The sequence below is a fragment of the Pavona decussata genome, unplaced genomic scaffold (genome assembly GCF_977016875.1).
Source record: "Pavona decussata unplaced genomic scaffold, jaPavDecu1.1 SCAFFOLD_391, whole genome shotgun sequence".
Lineage (NCBI taxonomy): Eukaryota > Metazoa > Cnidaria > Anthozoa > Scleractinia > Agariciidae > Pavona > Pavona decussata.
This window is the reverse complement of record NW_028145763.1, coordinates 885,153-904,436: the sequence shown is the minus strand read 5'-3', so window position 1 is coordinate 904,436 and position 19,284 is coordinate 885,153. Positions and strand designations below refer to the sequence as shown.

At 39.9% G+C, this 19,284-nt stretch overlaps 1 protein-coding gene across 3 annotated transcripts; it reads left to right on the top strand.

Annotated features, from left to right (window-relative positions):
• Positions 1-816: 816 nt before the first annotated feature.
• On the top strand, positions 817-17,439 carry LOC146451256 (uncharacterized). 3 transcript variants are annotated; one of them, XM_085099280.1, is made up of 15 exons: positions 817-983; positions 2,624-2,739; positions 4,352-6,321; positions 7,186-7,326; positions 7,960-8,250; positions 9,060-9,395; positions 10,124-10,324; positions 10,513-10,597; positions 11,799-11,860; positions 13,159-13,293; positions 13,749-13,880; positions 14,702-14,859; positions 15,032-15,197; positions 15,454-15,495; positions 15,943-17,439. In XM_085099280.1, exons 2-15 carry the CDS (start codon positions 2,640-2,642, stop codon positions 15,943-15,945), a joined length of 3,822 nt encoding a protein of 1,273 aa, XP_084955406.1. In that variant the 5' UTR covers positions 817-983; positions 2,624-2,639; the 3' UTR covers positions 15,946-17,439. The 3 variants fall into 3 exon arrangements, with proteins under 3 accessions (XP_084955406.1, XP_084955405.1, XP_084955404.1); XM_085099279.1 differs by lacking the exon at positions 817-983 and adding an exon at positions 2,117-2,381; XM_085099278.1 differs by lacking the exon at positions 817-983 and having other exon boundaries at positions 2,117-2,739.
• Positions 17,440-19,284: the final 1,845 nt, after the last annotated feature.

Genomic DNA, 19,284 nt, shown 5'->3' with positions numbered 1-19,284 from the left:
GTCCACTTCTTATACCCCTAAATGAAGTCGAGGTTAATAACTTTTCCGATCAAACTCGTGACTATATTTAACAGTTATCCTGCGAAATCGCGCCGCGGAACATCGCCTGATACTTAGGCGACGAGGCCATAGGCCGAGTTGGCTAAAATCAGGGGATATTCCGCAAGATTGAGCGGTATAACTGTTTTTACAGTAGGTCATCCGAAACATGTTAAACAAGTCAATTATGTCAATCTATCACTTTCATTTTAATTTCATTTATTCGTATCCATGTTGTTCTTCAGTAATTATTATTCTAATAACAAAGTACAGTTTTATTGCTGCAGTAAAGCTGGAAACGATCTTTACTTTGCTATTTTTCTCCCCGACACACAAAATTACGTATATCGCAGGATATCTGTTGTGTACGGATGACGAATATCGCGTGCACCATGCTTGCCATATTTAGACAGTGTTACGATGTGTTGAATACTGAATAATGCCCAATGAACTTTCTATTTATTTATTTAATGTCACCAGATAGTCTTGTGATTTTTGTATTGCTCAATCTTTTTTGTAGATGGTTTGGACTCTACTCGCTGTCTTTCCTCGCTAATTTACAATCCTATTTTAATTTTAATGTGTTGAGAATTAAGTAGAGTTAGTGGGTAGAAGTTAAACATGTTGAATTGCAGGCAAATAAATTACTTTTGCAAGTAGCAATATTTCTGTTGGCATCTCTGAAACTAGTCTAAAATGTGAGCCGTCTCCTCCCCCAAACCCGCAGGATTAACCCCCTCCCCCTCCCCCATGGGTTAGGGGAGAAGACGGCTCACATTTCTGACTAGTCTGAAACCAAAATGCCTCCAAACACGACCGAGAACTTGACGGTGTGTACTTGAGTTCCACTTAGTCGACCGTTTTTGTAAAGCAACGGTGCTTCAGGCTCCCTTCAGTAAAACAAGAACGTTGATTGATGCTGGACAACTCTTTTGGCCAATCGGGTAAGTTTTACTATAATTAGGCCGTGTCGAATCGAAAATGGCGGAAACAGATCGAGAATCGAAATATTTGTATCGCAATTCAGCTGTAGGTCTCACTCTGAAGCGGAAGAAACCACCGGGCCCGATAAGTGTCTTTCGCGATAAATGTTACGTAACAGAAGTTCATTTTTGTTCGCTTTAAATACTAAATTTTAAAATCTTATAATTCTATGAAAACATTGGCCAAGTACCATATCTGTAATCGCTATGTAATGGACGGAAAGACATTTAAAAATATACTTATCGGGCCCGGTAAGTTACCGGGACTTTCGAGAAACGGGCCGCAGGCATTTTTGACGAGGTATAGTTTTGCTTTCGTAATATTTTGTTGTGTTTTGTCATTCGTGTTCAAGAACTTGCAAATAGGAGTGCCTTGACGAACGAAGCGAGATGTTTCACTTCCTTGCAACTGCAATAAAATCCGTTAGTGTGTATAAATTCACCAACCAAACCAAAATACTTCCAGAACGGCTAAGGGTAAAATTAGTAGCTCTTCGGGGCGCTCTGCTGACCATTTGCAACGTCTTACATGGTTGGTCTAGAGGACATAAGAACGAACAACAGAACAATGCTCCCAACCCTAAAAAACAATGCAGCTGCAGGTTATAAATGTCAAGTGAAAATAGCGCTTTTGAAGAGTGCAGCTCCTGATGTTGGTGTAACTGTTGTCACTGACGAAAAAGGAGAATTAAAATTAATCGCCAGTTAATCTCTATCCTGGTGCTGTGCCTTAATGTGGTGGAGAAGCTTTGGTGCCCTTGAAGTTTTGGCAAATTCAATCTAGCCCGATTGGTTCGGGCGTAGAGGGGCCTGACAAAACAACGCCAGGGCCCTCCAGGTTCGGGGTTTGGTCGAGGACGACCCGGGACCCCTAGAAAGACGAACAGACAATCTAGTTTGTTTCGAGCGACTTTTAAGCCGGCGGAAGTTTTTATGCAAACTTCCGATGTCGGTTCCGGTTTCTTTACTGTACAATTCGAAACGTTTTGGTTTGAAAATCATTTTAGAAGTCGAAGTTGTGGTCATGAACATTGTGCAAGTACTGAACAGTTTTCGAAGTTTTTACCTCCGATGTTTTCGAGAGTTTGCCATGACACGCCAGAATTTGCTCCGAAATTCCAGCGTTCGCTTCCAGTCTCTTGGCAGCACGGTCCTTAGTCGTACTGTCCATTAACAGTAGCGAAAGCTTTCGCCGGTCATCAAAAAAATTAGTAAGTAGGTCAACATACAATAGACAAACGCAAACAGTTTAACTTAACTAGAACAGGTTTCGGACATTGAGTGCACTGTGGGTCAAAACTCTTCTGCAGAAGGAGCGATCCTTTTTCAGCAGACAAGGCTGACAACTTAAGAGTTTGGGTAAGTGGGCGCTCGGTAAGTTGCTGTTCACATCCTTAGAAAAACTTATCAGTAATAACATTACTGAAAGTCTTGTTTTCCTTTCAATTTATTGCTTTCTTTTCATTTGCATGGCACTTTTGGGATTTATGAAACATCTACGCGGTCAAACTCAACGATATATTAATTTTAAGTGCGCTTTGCGAAGATTAAGATGAGGAACTGTTGCAAAAGTCTCATGAAACGAGTTTTTTCTTTTTCAGTTTTTCAGCGGAAAAGATGCCTTTTTCTTCTAGACTACGGAGTTATGCAGTTCTTCAGGTGATACCAAAAATATCACTTTGTATGTTTTTGGGCTTCCTTGCGTCTACAGCTGAAGGTAAGAACTCTTTTTTCCTTTTTTTTTTCCCGCAAGGTTTTACACAGAATTCGATGATGCTTCTTACATGTTTTGCCTTTCATTTCGTATGGGTGTGAAACAAGCCGCTCGGTTCGTAAGAATCACGCCCACCGTATTCTTATGCAAACAAAAGTTGTCTTCAAATTTTAAAGAAACAAAAGAGAGAACAATTCCTGCACTAATGTGTTTTCGGAAGAAGTGTATTAAAAATAGAACGGGTTACCTGCAGTTATTTCTTCTGATCTAACCGCTTAAAGGGAAATTGGTTCAAAACTTTATTTTGGCCTAAAGATCTAGTTCTTTCTCATGCAATGAGGAGCACTTCTAACAATGTCTGGCACAGATAATCAAAGAACCCCGTGAAATATGCTCGTAGAAACAACTTTTCCTTTTACATACCTTCAGCATAGAAATAGTCCGATCCTTTTTCATTTTTTCATTGAGAAAGATGGTATTGTTTATCTGAGATTTAAGTAAAAAGTGCAAAAGTGTCATATTCCTTCGCAAAAAAGTGGTGTTTTTATGTCTGTTTCTGGAGTTCAAAAGCCCCGAAGACTTTGTTTTGGGTAAATTAAAAGTTTGTTGATTATTTAGGCTTTGTTTGTCGCCAAGAAACCGGCAAGAACATATCTCAGGAGGAAGAAAACATATGCTTTCAGAAGACATTCTAAATTCACAGTGTAAACAAATTATACAATTCAATTTTTAACAAAACTTTCGCACCATTGGTTCAAATGCTTTCAGTTTTCAATGTATAATATAAACTAAAGAAAACTCTCGTTTCAATGTTTTTCTTTGTTTATCTCCTACGAGATTTCCATTGCTTCCTGAGGTATTTAATGTGTTTATTTTGCATTAAATTGTCTTTAATTACTTCTTGAGCCAGTTCAAATTTCTCCTGTCCAATTAAATCCACTGGGCTTCATCACTCAAACCACCGTCCCTCGTTGGAGGGACTGAGCTCAAACTCTTTCGTGCTTAAGCTGTCAGCAAATTTCTTGCGTATGGTCGTTGTTGAGAGTTGGACTGCATTTAATTTCTTAACCGCAACAAGATGTCTCACTCGAAATCACTCAGGTTCTGAGCATTCTGGAGTGTATAACTGAATTCTATTATACACTGATGATAGTGCATCTATTTGTTAAGGCAGCTATCCTTGAGTAAAAAGGGCACAGCATCCTAAATTTGGACGGCTAAGTAGACCAAGATATTTTGCCCATTTGAACGTTCGAGAAAAAGAAGTTTGATTGACGTCGGCGTTACCATTACAACACAGCTATGACGTCATTTATACAAAGGTAGTCAATTTTCGACACCTGGGTTATCCATCCGCTAGTGTCGGAGGACAAATAAAAGTCTTCATTGATGGCATTTGCGGTTATGTTAGCGCAAATGCAACTACAAATAGACCGTGACCAATCCCACATATTGGAAGACCACTCACAATAGTGCTCCTTGTCCTTGCGTTTGCATTTGCGTTACAAGTGAACATCGCCTGGGCTTGGGTTCCTCAATTTGGCTCAATTTCTAGGTTTTGTTCATAAGTAGTTGTCATTTGCTTCCTTGACTGAACTAACACGTTCCTCAACAGGATCATCAGTCTCGACACCGAGTCTTGCGTCTTCTGTAACCATGCAAACGTCCTTAGCGGTTTCTCCCATTGCCGTCTCGCCTTCCCAGACAACTTCGTTTCCCTCGTCGATCTCCAGTCCCAGTCTCCCACAGAATGCTTCTTTTCAGATCACCATTCAGCTATCCCAGACAGTCTGGTCTGAAGATCTCTCTAAAAAGGAGAGTGCACTGTTTGCTTCCTTGGCGACAAACCTTACCACAGCGGTTTCAAGTGTTCTGAAGAGCGTAGGAAACGCAAGCGTCGAGGTTGTGGAATTCAAACCGGTAAGCGTCATCGCTGTTCTGAAAATTACAGCTTTAAGGTCAAAGGAAAACGAAATGAGAAGCAAACTCGCAGCAGAAATGAAGGATGGAAAGATAGGAGGCCTTGCAGTTGATCCAGTACTCTATTCAGGAACTTTATTCGACGTTATTCTTAAAATAAAATTTCCATGCAACAATTCTGCGGCTGACAAGGGTTTTCATCAAAAAGGAAGTTTGAAGAAAACCATTAGTACCCTCATGACCAGTAACCAGAAATTTACTGCTGCAAACATTCGATTCATTGAGTGTTTGGAAGCTGATAATATCACCATGACAACCATCCGTGTACAAATAAACGACCCGTCAGCGGTAAACCCAAATGAGGAGCTAAGCAGTTTGAAGAGCGCAGTGGATGCTGGTAAGGTTGGAAACTTCTCGCTGGTCCCAGAATGGAAGCCGTTTGTCCCTGGAGATAAATTGTTTCATTTGTTGGCTACTTTGGAATCCGAAACCAACGACAGTTTGAAGACCAAGAATTATCTGAACGCTTTGATAGCGGACAAGTTTAAGAGTGAAAGCAACTTCATATATGGAAACGTTGACATGCTAGATAACAAAACTGTGCTCGTTGACATAGGAATGAGTTCATCGACGTCAGAATTACCATCAGTCGCACTTAATCCGCTCACCAGCGATCTGAGCAAAGTAAAATTAGGGAACGTAAAGCTTATTAGAAAATGGATCCGAGTCACTATTGATCCTAAATCTGTAACAAAGAAGATTTTCGAGGTCAACTTCGCTCGGAATGTCCCAATCTGCAAATCAGGGGATATTTCTAACAACAGCAGTGTGCTCTACCAAAACCTCAGCCAGGGTATCTGGGAGTTCATAGATAAGAGTATGAGAGCCAACGGAAGGGTCAGTCCGAAATACTTGGAAACTAAAGTGCAAAAGTTGTTGTGCTACAACGCTACTACCGTTCGAGGCTTTAGCAATGTGTACATGGAGGCAAACACAGAAGATAAGGTTGGGCAGCTCCAATTCCTCCTGAAATGTAAAATTGAACCTGGTATTTATGACTGGGGCCTAAAAGCAACGCTCAAGACGCCAACATTATCCGATACCAAAGGATCGTGGAATTTACTTCAAGGAGTCTGGATACATTGGGTTTGTCCTCCCAGGCCTAAGCCCACCACCCGACGCCCGACAAGTTTGTCCATGACCACGGGAAAACCAGCAACCACAGGGAATCTAACAATTACCTCTACTGAGGGTCCTCAGAATGGAACTGAACCAACTGCGACGTCAGAGATTACGAAGCCGCCGAGTTCAAAAGCTACTGTCCCCACCCCTGACATCAAACCAGAGTTGTACATCAAATTAAAGCTTGGAATGACATGGGGCGAATTTTGCTCCAAGCAAGAAACCTTAAAAGAGAGGATTGCGCAGAATGTGCGTGACAAAAACGACAATAAGGTATCCCAGGACAGGATCATTTACGTCAACGTGGAGAAAAACTGCGCTGATCCAAGTAAACGAGATGAACTGGCAGAAGTCTGGTTTTATGTTTCTCAACCTGGTTCCAAAGAGGTGCACAAGTGTCTTACTTTGAAAACATACGAAATGTTCATGATGTTTTTTGAGAACGGGAACACGAAACAGCTGGGTCCAGATTTTGAAGAAAAGGTGAGTGGGATATATATACCTTAAGAAATTAAATTAATTAAATTTTCATCAATTGATTTCTCTTGAGGACAGAACGTCTGGAATATTTTGAATCAATTTTGAGTGATTTCTATGATAACCACATTTATACTTGGAGAAAAGCCCCCTTAGCTAAACGCCTTTTTCTGTGAAATTATCAAACCCCTGGAAGCAATTTTTGACTGCCCCGCCCGTTTTCTTTTTTTACTTCGTTGTTTTGAATTATCGTTCACCTGATAGACTCATGCATGGGGTCACTATTCATTCATGTCTGAATACGCTATCAATTCAACAATAACATAGAATTTTGTTTCCGATAATGTACATGTAATGGTTGTCATCAAGCGTTGGCCGGTAAATGCTTCAAAAAATATCGATCCTTTTACCAAAAAGGTTTCTATATTTTTTCATGTCTTTTTGATAGTGATTACACTGTAATTGCACAGGTTAGATGTTATTTTCACTGAGGCCATTTTTTTTTTCGATCCAACGTTCTTCCTCCCACTCAGAGGTAATGATCTTCCGTTCGAAAGGAATATCGATAAAACAGAGCTACGATGAAGCAAATCACACAATGTTTACAATATGTAGCTTACTACCTCTACGTTAGTCTTCAATTTACAGTTTTACAGAAAGATTAAGACCAATCTAAAGGGCTAATCATTTTAAGCGTATTATCACCTATGATGTTTCATTGAAGAGGTGTATATTGACGACTGCAATGAGAGATGGTGCAAAGAAAGAATGCATTCAGTTGGGAGAATAAAAACTAATCGTCTTTGACAGCATTATTAAATAGATTTCAAAATCTTTTTCTTTTTTGTTCCATGTTCATTTTCTCACCAGGTTGTTCATGTGGAGTTAGCCGGCACTGATGCTTCCAAGTACGAAAAGAAGAAAGAGAGTAAAATGCCTTTGCTGACCATCATACTCATCGCGGTTGCTGGAGCTGTGGGGTTATTTTTTATGCTGTTGGCTTGTTGCTGTGTAAGTCATACACTTTCTCGTTTTACAGTAGAATTCCGAAACATGTAGTAGAACATCGAACGTCTTGAGTTCAACAGAGCATGAACTAAATCATGATTGTACAATGGTTTCCAAGGGAAACAAGTTTCGGTTGGAGAGTTGCCCTGATGATACATTTTAAATTTATCAATGTTCCAAAAGTGGTAACGAAATAGCAGGGAATTCAGAATTTTCTCTTGATATCATAAGTTAATACAGCTGAGTTATTTCTATATTTTTACACTTTATTGTTGGTCTTCGACTTAACTTTTTGGCCAAAATCCGTTAAAATCTGAAAACAAGAAAAAAGTGCGATTGTTTGGAATGCAAAATTAAATGGCAGGCCCAGTTGTTCAAAGGGTGGATTTAACTTCATACAATGGATAAGCCGCTATTCAGTTGATAAAAGGTATTACTTGGAGTACATTTTATCTGCTAGACAACGAATTATCCACTGGATAAAGTCATCTGCTCTGTGAACAACCGGGAACTGAGCTCAATAAACTAAAACGCGCAAAAGGTGTTCCCTATAAGGTGCATGCCGTTCACCGGGCGCTTTTGCAGCGAATGAACTTAAATGACTAACAACAGGCTACCAATTGGTCTTCTTTGTAGTTGTTTTGCTGCGGGAGAAGACGAAGAAGACAAAGTCGTAAGTACGATTCCGAGCGTCCTCAAGCACTGCACGTTTTTCATGTTGATAGCGGTGACGCGGCCTTAGCAGGAGACAAAGACGAAAAGAACAAGGACAAGAACGCAAAGAAGGACAAAGAGAATTTGGAGAAAGACAGCGCTGGAGAAAAGAAGAAGGGAGATGCAGATAAAGGCAAAGGCGGTCAAAACAATGATGGATACGAAGACGCCGATGACAACTGCAACAACAACGACAACAACAACAGCAACAAGGTACTAAGCAGGGTTTGATGAAGAAACGTTACCGGCCTAGTCCTGTTATTAGTTTTAAAAAGTGAATGAATAAAGGAAGGAACGAACGGACGGACAAATGGATAGATGAAAAAGTGCATGATGTGTCAATTTCTTCCAGAGCATTTTCCTATTTGGCCATTTCCGAGTTGCTTTAACCTCATTATGATAGTGAGGCTAAGTGTAAAGTCTATTATGAAAATTAGTTTTTATTCATACGCAAACAAAATTAATTTTCATATGAAAAGCTATACACTTAGGCTCGCTTTCATTTTGAGGTTAACAGCAACTCGGAAATGGCCTATTTTAAACAACATCACGATAAATAAATGTATACAGAAGAATACGAGAACATGTAAAATTTACGACCCCGATAAAATGCAATGTCACCACTGCAAGTATTGATTGTGATGTCCTTCAGGTTTGTACGGTTTTGTTTGACATTTGTTATGTTAGGGCTAGCGTTTTCCTTCTGAATTACATTGAACCACACATACGCTGAGTGTTCCAAGTTGAATTCATCAGTTACGTTTAAGCCTGTTATAAGTCTCAGTCAGTTATGGAACCAATGTGCAAGCAATGAGCAGTCCTGCTTTGCCTTTCACATTACACATCCATGATTCTTTATTACAACCTTTATGCTTTAAGAACTGTAACTTGAAACTATGCTTCTAACGTTCGTTACCTTTCCAGGGACTTTGAAGCTCTCTGTTAATTAAAGTAACGCGCTAATGTAACTTTCTCTCCGACTTACGCATTTTGAAACTAATTCCTTTACGTTAACGATATAGAATGCAGACGGAAAAGACAAAGGAGACCAATCTGCGGCGGGAAAATCCAAACCAGTCATCGATGATAAAAGCAATGCTTACGGAGATCTGAAGACTGGTGGCGTTGGAGATCACACTTATGCGTCTATTAACAAGCCAGATAGTGGTAGGGAGGGCAGCGGTAACAACAGCACTAGTGTGTCAAATGTTCCAGTGGTCTTTCCTCCAGTCCCTCCCGTCCCTCCCGTCCCTCCCGTCCCTCCTGTGGGAAATGGAAAGGGTGCGGGTACTGATGGGAAGAACAAAGGAAGCGGTTCTCCTGGCGGTAACTCATCTGAGACTGGTAATGGAGGAGAGGTGAGCAAATACTGAGTGGTTAATTCACTGTCTAGCATCTATGCGCTCCAGGCATTTTTTCTTCTTTCGTGTGCGCGAAGCCTGAAGCGGGCCAGTTTCTTTAACTCGGTGTCTTCCCCTATCACCACGGGAAAGTAAAATCAATGCTTAAACAAGCTAGGAACCCCCAGAGACTTGGCTGGTTTGTTTATGCTCTTTATTGTTGCGTAGTGTCTTCTTTTCTAATGGGGTCTAACCTTGAAGTTTGAAATGGACGATTCTTTTCATGAGGAAATCTCATCCGCTGTACTTTTTCTATCCAACTATTCAACCCCACTTCCCGCTTTTTATAAGACCAGTTTCTCTGCACCAAAGCTACTTCATTGCCTTCTGTATTGGAATGTTCTCTCCCGATAACCTATGTAAATGAAAATGTAAGTGGTGTTAAGTTTTTGTCTTACTAATTTGTTCCATGTCGTGGTGTCCACACATGTTTACCCAGGACATCGCCGAATGGTTAATCCAACGTGAAACTAAAAAAATCGGGGATCTCGTTGGCAATGGGTATCTTCAGTTTTGGTTTTAGTGTTTACGACCTTAACTGTGCCCCCCCCCCCCCCCCTCCCCCACCAAAAAAAATCATTCTCTTCAAGTTATCAATACCCGTCTTCAGTTTCCGATATCTGCCAGAGTTAAATATCCAAACAATACCAAAAGCGATTATTCTTCTTTCTGGAATTTTCCTGCAGAGCCAAACAAGTGGGTCCCAGCCTATCCCGGCCTCTCTCACGAAAGCAGACGCTGACCCAAAAGACCAAGACAGGAGGGGCTCACGTATTCATTCGCTTACTGATGAAGACATACCGCTGACTCACAAGACGGGAACTGTGGGCATTGTTGCGTTGGCGATACGGAACAAAAATGAAATGAAAAAGGAGAGAGAATTTAAGGTGAAACACCTCGCTTAATTCATAGCAAATTAATGGTTTCTATATCCTTTTTTATTCATAGCTACTGTACCTTCAAAACATGCTCCTCATTGTCTGGTCTCAAAGAATGAAAACCACACTATTTACGGAGAGACCTGGTTGTTCCCCTGGTTAAAATGATTAACATTGCTTGTTTTCTTGTGATGTAGAACTTGAACAAAGATGTGCCCAGTGATGGGGTGAATTACCCTCCGGACACCACCAGCAAGAACAGATTCCCAGATGTTCTTCCAGGTAATTTAAGACACGATTTTCAACTTAAACTCTTGCGCAGCCCCAAACGACCCCTTCTTGAATATCGATCCTGCGGTGTAGTCGCCGAGTGTGGGACCACTGGTAAGATTAGGACTTAGCTCCCTTACTGATTATCGAAGATTTAATTCGGTGTTGCAATCGTACCGATTGCTTAACATCCGCGCGGTTTGGTGCAGACTTTTTTTGTTCTAGCTTAACTAACTACAAAAAAATAAAAGCTTTCCTCGGCAAAAGCTACAAGGAAATTTTCCGAGTGATTGTTTTAGTGAAGTTAAGAATTCCAATGACCAGTTTGCCAGACCTTGAAACGCAGAACTCGATAGATGAGGACACATGAGCTCCAAATTTACCATTATTTTATGTTAACTTACGCTCTGCCTGTGTGCAGAGCAAGTGAGGCGGATTTCAACATTGCACAGCGTTTCCTTAGAAGATGTCATAAGAGAAGTTATACCTCTGAACTGCTGTGTATCCAGGATATACTAGAAAGGCAGGACAGGAAGCTATTCTATAAGTTCAAAAATAATGCTTGTCAGCCACTGTATAAAGAGAAGGTGAGCTCTATGGGAATAATACCGAGAATTAAGCTGTGTTGGACCAATTATTAATACTGAGCAGTTTAACAGTAGTTTTATTAATAATGGTAATAGGACTGAGTGGAGTCCTATTCGGGCTGTAATCATACGAGTGATAAACAAAATCGGGCGACTGCGCAGCGGGAGTCCGATTTGCTTAATCACGAGTATGATTACAGACAAAATTGGACGGCACAAAGTCCTGTTACCAATTAATCATAACCCTAACAAAATTTGAGAAGAAAAAAAATCCAGCAGTTTAACTTTTTGCTGAATAAATAGAGGACAACAGCTGAGTTAAGTTTCGAGATCGATTTAATTACAGCGCGCGCGCAAATGGCGCGTACTGTGCAATTACACCAGGCATGATGCGTAAACTGTCCAATAAATCCTCAAATAGGACCTGCTGATAACCAATCAGATTTCGAGAATTTTGTTATAGTTATGTAGTTATGATTAATAGTTAGTTTGAAGTGTAATTCGTTCTTTCTACAAAAAAAAAAGATTCGTTCTATCTTGCATTACACTGGATTATACTTGTTTTTATTATTACCGTGTTCGTATACTTTATTCTGGCTAACACTCTGCATGTTTCTATCATACAGCTACCAGAACACGCGTCAAGTTATCCACTCAGCCTGATTACATCAACGCTAACTGGATCAGGGTAACAAATAATCAATCTTTCTTCAAAATATTGAAAAATGTGCTTCTTGATTTAAGTCATGCATTTGTTATGTTTAATTCCAAAATTTATCTTTTCCAAGCTCTGTCAAGATTTCAATTTTTGTAGACTTCGAGGGCACCCTTATTTTCCTCAGGGAGAGTAAAGCGAGGGAACCACGCGGCCGCGCGCGGAATTGCCTCCAGTGAGGAGATGAAACGCGTGGAGCCACGCATCTCATCTCCTCGCGGTAAACAATTTTCACGCCCTCGCTCGCGTGGTTTACTCGGTTTACGATCCCTGAGGAAAATAAAGGACTGATCGTGGTCTTAAGGAGGCTCGTAAGGATTTTTCATTGTTGCAGTGTTTGTGAAATGATGGAAGATTACAAAAAATTGTGTCTGATCATGTGGCCAAACTATAAACAGCTTTGCAACTCAGTTGTTGGGCAAGTTCTGACGTCATTGCGGTTACCATGGCAACAGGTCAGCTTTCCAAAAGGAAAAGACATTTTTTCACCTAAAAAAATTTATACAAGTTAAATTTCTCCCAAAGATTTCTATGAAGTGGCATACTGAATGTGGCAAAATTTCGCGCAAAATTTCGAGATAAAAACAAATGCTACTTGCAGCTTTTATTTCGGTTTCACGCGATTTTACGCTCCATTTCCACTTCCGGTGTTCTGCGCGCGCGTCTTTTGATATTAATTACATCCATTTTGAAATCACTGGTGATCCTTGGAATCTGATTGGTCCAAAATGGTGCAATTTATTCCCAAACTGCACCATTTTTTGCTCTAAATTGCATCCTTTCTTTAACCCATCAAAATGGAAATGAAGTAACACAAATAGAATATTAATATTGACGATGATCCTCTGTGATTTCAAAATGGATGTAATTAAGTGGTAATTGAACTTCGTTTCGTGCAATTTTGGTCTGAAATCATACTTATGATTTCAAATCAAACTCGCGCTGCGCGCTCGTTTGATTTTGAAATCACGCGTATGATTTCAGACCAAATTGCACTCCACTCAGTTCAATTACCATTATAAATTTTGATTCATTCAGCTGACGCATACACCTTAGTTGTAGTGTGGGTGCGTTACGCGCGCGCACGAAGTAGGAAAACCCTTTGACGCCTACTTAATCAAACTGTCCGGCCGTCCAAGGCCCAAAGTCATAAAAAAAAAAATAATAAAATCCTCAGAAATGACATTCACCGTTATTACAGTCAGTTTCGATGACTACAATAGTGCAATAACGCGATATTATAACCTTTTCCACCACATGTTATTTTCAAGGACCACAAAGGGCAAAGATGCTATATTGCTACACAGCATCCCTTGCAGGGAACCGTGGAGGATTTCTGGCGAATGGTCTGGGACCAACAAGCGAACGCTGTTGTCATGGTGAACGATAAGGAAAAAGAAAAACCGGTAAGAGTGGGTAGGATACACTGTTCATTAAGATTCGTCAACTAGACGTGCTTATTTACATCGATTGACTTGTTTTCAATTGAGCGTCATAAAATCTGAACCAAAGTAATCATCCTGGCTAATCACAGGCAGCACCACAGTTTCTTAAGAAACTAACCCCATTAATCAAGGAAGAAAAAGACAGCGCAATGAACCAATCAGAATTCGAAGCAAATTCATGGAACCGGCGCCAAGCGCGGGAAAACGCGTACGAGCGGGTCACGATTGGCTTTGGTTTTGCTTCTCATTGGTTGAGAAATTGGCGCGAGTTTTGCCAACCAATCATAGAGGGTAGTATTAAGAAAAAACAAAAGTCAACGCGAATTTCTTTCGACACTCAATTGAAAACTTCATATTTACCCTATGAACGATCGGATAAGCCTGACGTTTTTCCTCTATTTATTTTTCTTATTAAGGCTGATTTTACGGACTATTTGCCGAAAGGAGAGGGGAATTCCAGACGATTTGGCGCCTTTGACATTAGTATTAAACAAGTAACCGAAAAGGCGGACTATATCTTGACGGTCTTGAGCATCACAGAAAGCAAGGTAAGTTTTTGTTTTGCAAGTTTCTACTTCTGATCAGGGCCTAGTTACTCAAAGCACGATTAAGGTAACCAGGGTTAGCGTGAACTTTGAATCTAGTTTGATTACAAATCGGTTACAATTTTCCAAAGGATTATTGCTCCTCAGTTTTAACTTTTGCGTTTCTTTACCTTAAGCTTAAAAGTAGCTTTTAAATACATTTTCAACAAGCGAAATGAAAGCCTCTGTGCACTTTTAATCGCGGATCAGCATTAACGGATTTCGGTCAACAGCGCCGAGGGATAAATTACAGTAACAGGATTAACTCCTTAACCCCATCATACAATGTACCTTGAGAGTTTAATGCCCTAAAAGTCGAATTGATCCGATTATATCTAGCTTGAATCTTATTTGACGCCACCTAAGTGTGAGGGAAATTAGGCGTTATCAGGGTACGCGTTAATTTGTTGTTGTTTCCCAAACTAAACGGAAACTAAAACAAGACTAGACTACCGTCACTAGACTAAAGTAAAACTAAACGAAACTAGACTAGAATAAACTAGACTTGGCTAAACTAGACTAGACTAAAGTAAAACTAAACTAGACTAGACTAAGCTAGATTAAACTAAACCAGACTAAACTAGACTAGACTAGACTAAAGTAAAACTAAACTAAACTAGACTAAACTACACTAAGCTAGAGTAGACTAGACTAAACTAGACTAGAGTAAACTAGACTAGACTAAAAGTAAAACTAGACTAAACTACACTAAACTAGACCAGACTAGACTAGGCCAGTCAAAACTAAACTAGCTAAAATTATTGTTTGCTTCATTTTCATTATAGAATCCAGCATCCCCGCGCGAGGTCTCGCACTTTCGATTCACCTCGTGGAAGGACCGCGCAGTGCCAAACGTGGCATTGTTTGTGGGTTTTGTGACGGCCACAAGGGAAGCGAGGAAAAAGTATGGCGAGACCAAGGCTCCCACTGTTGTACACTGCAGGTAGGTAATGCAGACCGCATTTAAACAACCCATTTGTGTTAGTGGGTCATAAAACTGGCCATACTTAGTAGCCATGTTGCAGGCAGGTAGCCTGTGAGCTGTCGGTGAAATATACTTGCCACATGTTGACTTGATACTGAAAAGCTCAACATTTTATTCATTTCCCATTTAGCGATGGTTTGGGTTTCACCGGAGTGTACATCGCTGTGGATATCGGCATCAAGAGTCATGAGGAGAGTAAGACATCAGTTGTTGATGTGTTTGAGTTGTCCAAAAATCTCAGAAATGACCGGCATGGCATCGTTTGTTCTTTGGAGCATTATAACTTTATTTACCAGGTGAGCAAGCCTCAATGTGTTTCCTAGCAATTAGCTATAGCGAAAAGAAGACTGTCCCTGAAATATCAAATGTTTGTATCTGCTTCGATTCTTTGTATAGTAGATCTAAATATACTTCAGCCCCCAGTTGTTCAAAGAGCATTTGCATTTTCCTTTGTTTCTATGGTTTAGTTTTGTGCTTCTTGGCCATAAACTATTAGAGCCTTACCCTCCATTTACATCCTCATGTTTCGCATTGTCCTGTTATTATTTGCAGGCCCTTTATGAATATACTGTGAACTACGACAAGTCGGATAAGGTGAGTGTTTAATTCCTCTGTTACTAAAATCTTGGTTCAACTGAATTCGTCTCATCACCTGTTTGTTCTGGTGCTGAATCTATAAAAGATGTTAAATTAGTACATAAACAATCACAAATATCCTAGTTCTATCCTATCCCATCCCATCATATCATATCATATCATATCACATCACATCACATCACATCACATCACATCACATCACATCACATCACATCACATCACATCACATCACATCACATCACATCACATCACACCACACCATACCATACCATATCATATCATATCATATCATATCATATCATATCATATCATATCATATCATATCATATCATATCATATCAAGCCAAATATAGGATATTATGCTTACCATATCGCATTTTCAACGCCCCAGCTGTCCAAGCATGCTGTTTTCTCGCTCGTCATTTTGTTGTTGTTTTGTTTCAGTGAAACAAACCAGGCCTTTGGCGGACCAGAACACAGCTGTCAATTATCTGTTAGATAATCAGGTTGCCTGAACTTCCTTCAATGAACTTGTCAGTGAATGTTAAAGGGACTGTGCCACAACACGTTTTCTGGTGTTTATCAAAACTTTAGTAAAAGTATGACAACATACCTTTCATCACACACGAAATTCTCCGAGAACACGACCAGTTAGATCTAGGCTGAAGTAAATCAAACTCAAATCGCAATCAAGGTTTTAGCGATTTTCTTCTTAAGACTCGACAAGGTTTTCAGCGTGTTCCAAACTACGATATTCTCAGCCTGGTCGGTCGTAGCAACTTTGTTACCAGGATCTCTCCTCTTCCCGTCTTTCCTTGGGCGGGAAGAGCTGAGACCCTGGGGAAAAGGTTGCTAGTCAGACTACTACGATCCTATTGATGCAAATCAGATTCTGTGCGTGGCCCTAAACACTCCTGATACTATTTCATTAAGACAAAATTATTAAAAAACGGTAGTTTGATTAACAGCTTCTTTTAAACAGTTTTCTTATTTTTATAATTCAGTGATTAAAATTTATTACGAAACTTCGCTAAGTAGTTTTAGATATATAATGTATATTTTAGCAAGCGAGCCGAACAATTTAATCAACGGTGTTACCAAGTACAGTCAACTCCCTTTATTGCGGACACTCGGGACCGCGAGTTAGTGTTCTTAATATCGAGAGTCCGTAATAGCGGGAATTTATTTCAGTCAAACGTCTGTAATTTATTTTTCTCGGGGGTCTAGTTGCTGTCCGTATTATCGGGGTGTCCGTAATAGCAAGGTATCCGCAAGCCGAGAGTTGACTGTAATCGGCTTCATGCAGTGCTGTACGGAATTGTTCCAATGGGATTCAAGTTTTCAAGTAGTTCAGTCAGGTAGCTAATACTGTTTTTGAGTTAATAATAAACGCCTCCTAAACAGAGGTTGTCGTAAAGGGTATTAAAACGTTCAGATTAACCAGTTTTATTACAGGACGTTTAGAATACGGGTTGGCCAAACCCAGTTTAACTATCTCCTCTTGGTCGCGGTTTTAACAACATTTCATTCTATCTGTTTCGCCAAATTGTCATATGAGTCATTTTGTACTACTACTAATAATGTTTACATGTAAAATTGTGTGTACATCATATCTTAGCATTTTCTCCGTCCGAGAATAGACATATTCTCTGTTACTAAGAGTACCTTTGTTGGATATATGACATCAACAAAAATCAGTAAAGTTTTGCTTTTTGAATTGGCTAACTTCACACATATATAGGATTATTATGTAGCTATTAACGTACAGATTAATGTGAAAAATGCATACTACAAGTCAGTGATCACTTGGAAAATTTTTCACTTGGAACGTTTTGGGGACATGATGGAAAAACGTTGAAAATTGCGGCGGTAGTCAACCATAATACTCCAGTCATAGGAGTTTAAAACATAGTGTGGGTAAAATCCAAGTTAGTTCTAAGAGGAACAACCTTTTATCTAAAAAATGTTTTACATGCAAAGACTTAAGTTCCATCCATGGGCGTCATATGAGTTTGAAAATTGATAGCTACAGATTGCATTACTTGCAGTCAGAATGAAATACAGGGGAAAACGACATTTGTAATACGGATGCTTTTCAAAATCTCCGGGCTTTAATCCCTACGTTTTCACCTTTCATTTGGAGACAGAAACCATTTGTACAGTCCGGATATATATCTGTGTGACGCCGGGTCACTGACGGATCGTAATTTCCGGTATGATCTAGAGTAACGTTATACGCATCACGCGTACGTTATCCTTGTACGTTTTTCAATGTTCCGCTGTTTATATTTATAAGTGAAATACAGGGGAAAGCATTTGTTATTCACCTTTCATTTGGAGTCAGAAACCGTTTCTACATTGATTGTTTTTCAATAGTAAACGTGAGAGAGATCTGTATCTGTCTTGGCCCGCGGGGTCATAGAGTGATTTAGTTGCCAAATTTTCGGTTAAACAAAACTAACCTGGAGGAACTAAAAAAAGCTAAGTAAATAAGAAAACGATACAAACCTTTCGAATTTTTAAAGTGCTAGTAATGAAAAGATGAAATATGAATGGTTGAAAAACTTCGAAAGTTGAAAGATGTACAAAAGACACTATAAAAATAGACATATAAACAGATTAAGTTTCTTCGCGTCTGTTCGTGTTCATCGCATAAAGTTTAAGAGTCTTCGCCTGGGAAATCGAAAATGCCTCTCTAGGTAAGCAAATGCCGTTTCTGTTAAAGTTGATAAATTCTAGGGGAATAAGTTCTCTAACTGTTGTAGATTGAATGGCCAGAACTAGAGAGTAAAATGGTCTGAAGGTGAAACGCATTGTGTGCTTACGTAATAACAGAGTCACGCAGGACAGTTTATACCTTGATCGGTATATGTCGTCTGTATCTTGCAGCTGACGATATAGATCGCTTTCTTCGCTACTCGACATGCCATCATTGCCATCACCTTTTTGTTCTAACGACTCCAGAACCCTCTCTACGCTAAGGGCAACCGTTCGCGAGCGCTTCACAGCCGACGCCATTTTGATTCAGTGACATCTGGGAAAGGGAGGGGGAGCGAGGGAAGCAAGAAAAAATTAGGGAGTTCGGGGCCCTCCACAGGCTACGTCGTGAAGGCCACATTCAAGTGCAACGTGATCCACGCTTTCTACCAAATCTTGTGGTGATCACTTGCATTGTATTAAAACGCAAACTTTTGCAAGCGTATTCCGTCATCAGTGTCCAAGTCCGGATATTTACAGGGCTGGACAGAAATGACAGGTTTGGACAGAAATGATTTAAAGTAATCATTAAGAATTTCCGAGATACTTCTTTTCATGAATGCCTAAGTCTTATCTTTAGTCGTTTAATTTGTCTTGCATCAGCAGTCTTGTATGTGACACGTCATTTGGTCATATACAAGCTCTTGTGTGTTATCTCTTGGACAATCGCGACGCAAGAAAAATTAACAATAATACTTGAAAAAAACGCGACCGAGAACTGAACTCGTGGCCTCAAGGCCCGAGTAATGAGTGAAAACAGCAAACCTCGAATCATACGGTGTTTCATTGTTCTCACTTTATGTAAAATGAGGTGGAGAGGGAATAAGCAAGGCAGACTTGAAAAGGGAAAGCTATCAACCTTACAGTATGTTAAAAATTTTGTTTCACTGAAGGCTCCCTTTCTTTTTGTTCAGTTGATTGTCTCTTTTTTGCATGATAACGTAATTTAGTTGGTAGTCCATTTATCAAGGACATATTTGTAAAAATAAGTGCCGGATATGACTTTAAATAAACATTTCTTTGTTGCAT